Source organism: Microtus pennsylvanicus, chromosome 12 (assembly GCF_037038515.1).
Source record: "Microtus pennsylvanicus isolate mMicPen1 chromosome 12, mMicPen1.hap1, whole genome shotgun sequence".
Classification (NCBI taxonomy): Eukaryota; Metazoa; Chordata; class Mammalia; order Rodentia; family Cricetidae; genus Microtus; species Microtus pennsylvanicus.
The window spans coordinates 94,526,992-94,531,320 of record NC_134590.1 but is presented as its reverse complement, the minus strand read 5'-3'; the positions used below and the strand labels follow the sequence as shown (position 1 = coordinate 94,531,320).

At 38.2% G+C, this 4,329-nt stretch overlaps 1 protein-coding gene across 1 annotated transcript; it reads right to left on the bottom strand.

Annotated features, from left to right (window-relative positions):
* Window positions 1-1,299: 1,299 nt before the first annotated feature.
* LOC142832306 (small ribosomal subunit protein eS24-like) lies at window positions 1,300-1,802 on the bottom strand. The gene has a single exon (XM_075942705.1). The coding sequence runs from the start codon at window positions 1,762-1,764 to the stop codon at window positions 1,363-1,365; it is 402 nt and encodes a 133-aa protein (XP_075798820.1). The 5' UTR covers window positions 1,765-1,802; the 3' UTR covers window positions 1,300-1,362.
* Window positions 1,803-4,329: the final 2,527 nt, after the last annotated feature.

The following is a 4,329-nucleotide window of genomic DNA, read 5'->3' as shown; positions in this document are numbered from 1 at the left end:
CCTGTATGACTGAGGAAGAGTGAGAAGAAGAGGAACTTGAAAATTAACAAACACTAACAGCAAGTGTGCAGAGCATGACCCTGTGATGTCCCCAAGATCTTAGTTGAGGAAATCTTCTCTAGATAATGTCACTTTTCTAAAATAATTACTGCTAACCATATTATTTTTTAGAAGACATACTCTATAATGTGATGGTTTGAATGTAAATGACCCCCATAGGCTAATCGATTTGAATACTTGGTCACCAGGGAGTGGCACTATTTGAAAGGATTATGAGCTGTGGCCTTTTTGGAGGAAGTGTGTCTCTGGGGTTGGCCTTTGAAGTTTCAAAAATTTACCCCAAGCCCAGAGTCTCTGTCAACCTACAACCTGCAAATATTGATTCTCATTACTTTCCCAGCACCACAGCTGCCTAACAGGCTGACATGTTCTTTGCCATGATCATAATGGACTAGATCTCTGAAACTATAACCAAGCCCCAAGTAAATGCATTCTCTTATAAAAATTGCTGTAGTCACAGTGTCTCTTCACAGTATAAAACACTGACTAAAATATATAGTAAATTCTTAGTAGTATAGATTATCCAAAGTCTACATCTTCCTATGTTTTTACCAAAAACAACAACAACAACAACAACAACAACAACAACAAACCATGTCTGCTTGGTTAAAGGGAAACTCATTAAAGGGGGTGTCATTTCACAAACCTCTTTATTAACATGAATATGTCTCAGTTCTTCATTTGACATGAAGCACAGTATAGGGAGGCGTGCAACTTCAAGACAACATTTAACATAATCTTCCTTTTCCACATCATAACTGGACATCCACAGGAGTCACTCCTCAGGGTTCACTGCTGATTCAGACACTGATCTTGGCAGGTTATTTTTCCCAGGGTAAGTTTCTCTAGATTCTGATTGGAACTTTTTGAGGCATCAAATGCCAATCAGAATCTAGAGAAACTTACCTAAAGCAATTATTCACAAAGAGGCAATTTTCATTTGTTTTATCTCTGTAATTCTTGTCTCTATTTATGAAATATGAGACTTGAGCAGCTAAGGGCTTTGTTTCCTTCTCTTTTTTTTTCTTTCAAAAAAAATTTATTATGTATGCAGTGTTCTGCCTGCACACCAGTAGAGGGCACCAGGTCGCATTATAGATGGCTGTGAGCCACCATGTGGTTGCTGGGAATTGAACTCAGGATCTTTGGCAGTCAATGCTCTTAAACTGAGCCATCTCTCTAGCCAAGCCACCTGATGCTTCTAATACCCAATAAACGGCAGACTCCAGACACATAAGCTTTTAGTTTATTTGTCCTCTGGGAAATTGTCCACAAACCACAGCAGATCAAGTCACCGCGGGTCTACTCCTTTGGCTTTTTGCCAGCACCAACATTGGCCTTCGCAGTCCCCCTAACCTTCTTCATTCTATTCTTGCGTTCCTTTCGCTGTTTTCGGGAGGTCTTTTTCTTCTCATAAAGGCCATGTCTTGCAAGTCTGTATTTGGATTCATTCTTCTTTGCATAATCGAGAGAATCATAGATCATGCCAAAGCCAGTTGTTTTCCCACCACCAAAATGAGTTCTGAATCCAAATACAAAGATGACATCTGGTGTGGTTTTGTACATTTTGGCTAACTTCTCCCGAATCTCTGTCTTTGGTACTGTTGCCTTCCTAGGGTGAAGGACATCAATAACCATCTGTTTTCTTTGAAGCAGACGGTTGGTCATGAACTTCCTGGTCCGGATCGTTACTGTGTCATTCATGATGACGGCCGCGCCGAGCTGCTAAAGCAGGAAAAGAGCTGTTTCCTTCTCTTATGCTCTGTCTTACCATCTCACTCCTTCATTTTGGTATGCAGTGACTAGTGGCGTCTTAAAACCATGGTTCGACATTCTGAGTTAGATCTGAACCCAAATCACTGGATTCTGAGCAAGGGCATTCTATGTGGTTCATTTAGCTTCCATCTTGGCATTTATAGATTTCACTTGTCCAAAAACCATAGGATCTACTAACATAATTAGTCTGCTCACTCTTTTTCTTCATGAACCATTTATCTGTGAAATGAGCTTGTCAATAGTTTTCAAATAAAATTCTTTGAAGATTGTGATGATTTTCTTGTGGAACTAAAGACTCCCTAGACACAGATATAGCTACCAATGAGAAACTTGTAATCAGTACCACAAATTAGCAGGGAAGCCTACCCCGCAAACCCCTGAGTCTCTCCTTACACAAACCAGATGAATGCATTTGGTTTAAGTATTAAAAAAAGATAATGGTAGACCTAACATTTGCAGTGCTATGATGAATAATTTCAAAGCAATAGAGTAAATACTAAACTATAAATAAATCAGATGTAACAATTTATGAGGTTTTTAAGATAAAATAATGTGTTAAAAAGATTGTTTTCCCCATAAAAGCAAAGACAAGGGGATAATTCAAGCAATGTTACTTTTATTGACATTTTTACTTTGGCAAATTTTTCTTTAATTTTTCTGGTTGTTATGAATGAGTTATTGATCTGTGGCTTACTGCTTTGGAATTGGTTCTACATAAAAAAATTATCGCTAACACCAAAATACTAAGAAATAGGTTGTAACTTTCACCAAAGAAATATGTTTTGTGTTTCAACTTTAGAGAAATTACTTGAGAATAGATGAAAGCATATCTGAATACACCCCCTCATAAGCCTGCGTAAGTGAACAGTGGCTAGCCTGATTTTTCAGTTCTCTGTAATAAGAAAACTAGGTAAAACATAGTTATAGCCAATGAATAAGAGTTGTGGATAATGCAATATATATCACTTTAGCTTTCTGTAATGTAAGCATGCCAGTAACAACTTTAATCAACACCTTTAATCACACTTCCTTTATCCTCCTTGGGTCATTTTCTCCAGTGTGTTGATTTAGGGAAGGGTTGTCCCTATGTTTTGAGTTCTCTGTGGATGATTTTTGGCCCTGATGTGTTGAACATCAGGCCCAAAATTTTAATAGTGCAATTTCTGTCTTATTTTGCTTTTGATTTTTTCTATGACTCTTGAACATCAATATTAAGTATTTCTCTACCATTTATTTTCTGGGCTTTTTCTCAAATATTAAGGTAATAAATTGATACTCTCTTCTGGATAAAGATTCAAAACAATGTATTCCCTATGAACCTTTGCTAACACCCTCTTGTTTCCAGTCAACTGATAACCATTCCAATCTGAGGCATTGGCTAAAATGATGAATGTATTTGTAGAGACCTAGGTGAATGTTTATTACTGCACCCCATGTATCATTCACAATCTTCTAGATACTAGACAAAGACAAAAATCTCAACTCTGAAACAATTTTGAAGTTAGTGGACTGTACTATAGTTTTTTTTTATTCCTATGTAAAATGCCTGCATAATAAGAGGGTGGTTGAGAAAGAATGGCTACTTAAAAAAAAAAAAGACTGGATAATCTTGAGTTTCCCACGAGGAACTCAAATAGACATGCTTTGATAGGATAACACTCAAATTATCATGTAGTATTTTTTGCTTGTTTTGTTAGATTTATTTACTGCTTTGACAACAACACACTGTGTTCAATCACAAGTGTCTGCAGTCTTGAGAAGAACACATTCCATGTGACTCAGTACCTGTTGAGGGCAACCTGTACATATAAGTTAAGATTTTAAAACTCTAACAGGAGAAATCTTCCAAGTATGGGTACTGTAATTAATTGGTTGGTTAATTTATTTGGTGTTGACAGTGTGCATAATTTTATAGAGGCAGAAAGTGGAACTGGATTTATTAGGGATCTTTATAAAGCACAATTGCATTTTTATTTATAATGCTTCTATTAAAATATTAAAACCAGGGTCCACACTGGGTTCTGAGGAGAAAACACAAGTCAGGCAGTCACATACTATTATGATGAGAAAATATATGTTCTGATAAAAGAGAGAGGGAGGGAGAGAAGGAGAGAGGAAGAGAGAGAGGGAGGGAGGGAGGGAGGGAGAGGGAGAGAGAGAGAGAGAGAGAGAGAGAGAGAGAGAGAGAGAGAGAGAGAGAGAGAGAATGACTTATTCCTGTAGACAGAGACATTTCTAAATAGGTAAAAGCAGTGAGGAGCCAGCTAAAGTAGGTGACTTGATTGCCACCCAGGACCATGGTGATGTCTGTGCCTGGGCTGCTACAAGGGCCCAGGTCTGGGTTCACAGTCCTGCTATAGCTGAGATCTGTGTTGATGCCCTTGGCTCCTGATACCACTGAGGGCCTAAAGGATAAGACTGTACAGAGTTGGTCCTGCCCTTCACTAACTAGGGGGAACACTAGGGAGAATTGATCTTGCCACTCTCCAGCTG

Excerpts from the sequence above, each read along its gene's own strand:
- LOC142832306 (XM_075942705.1), bottom strand. The coding sequence starts at position 1,764 with ATGAATGACACAGTAACGATCCGGACCAGGAAGTTCATGACCAACCGT.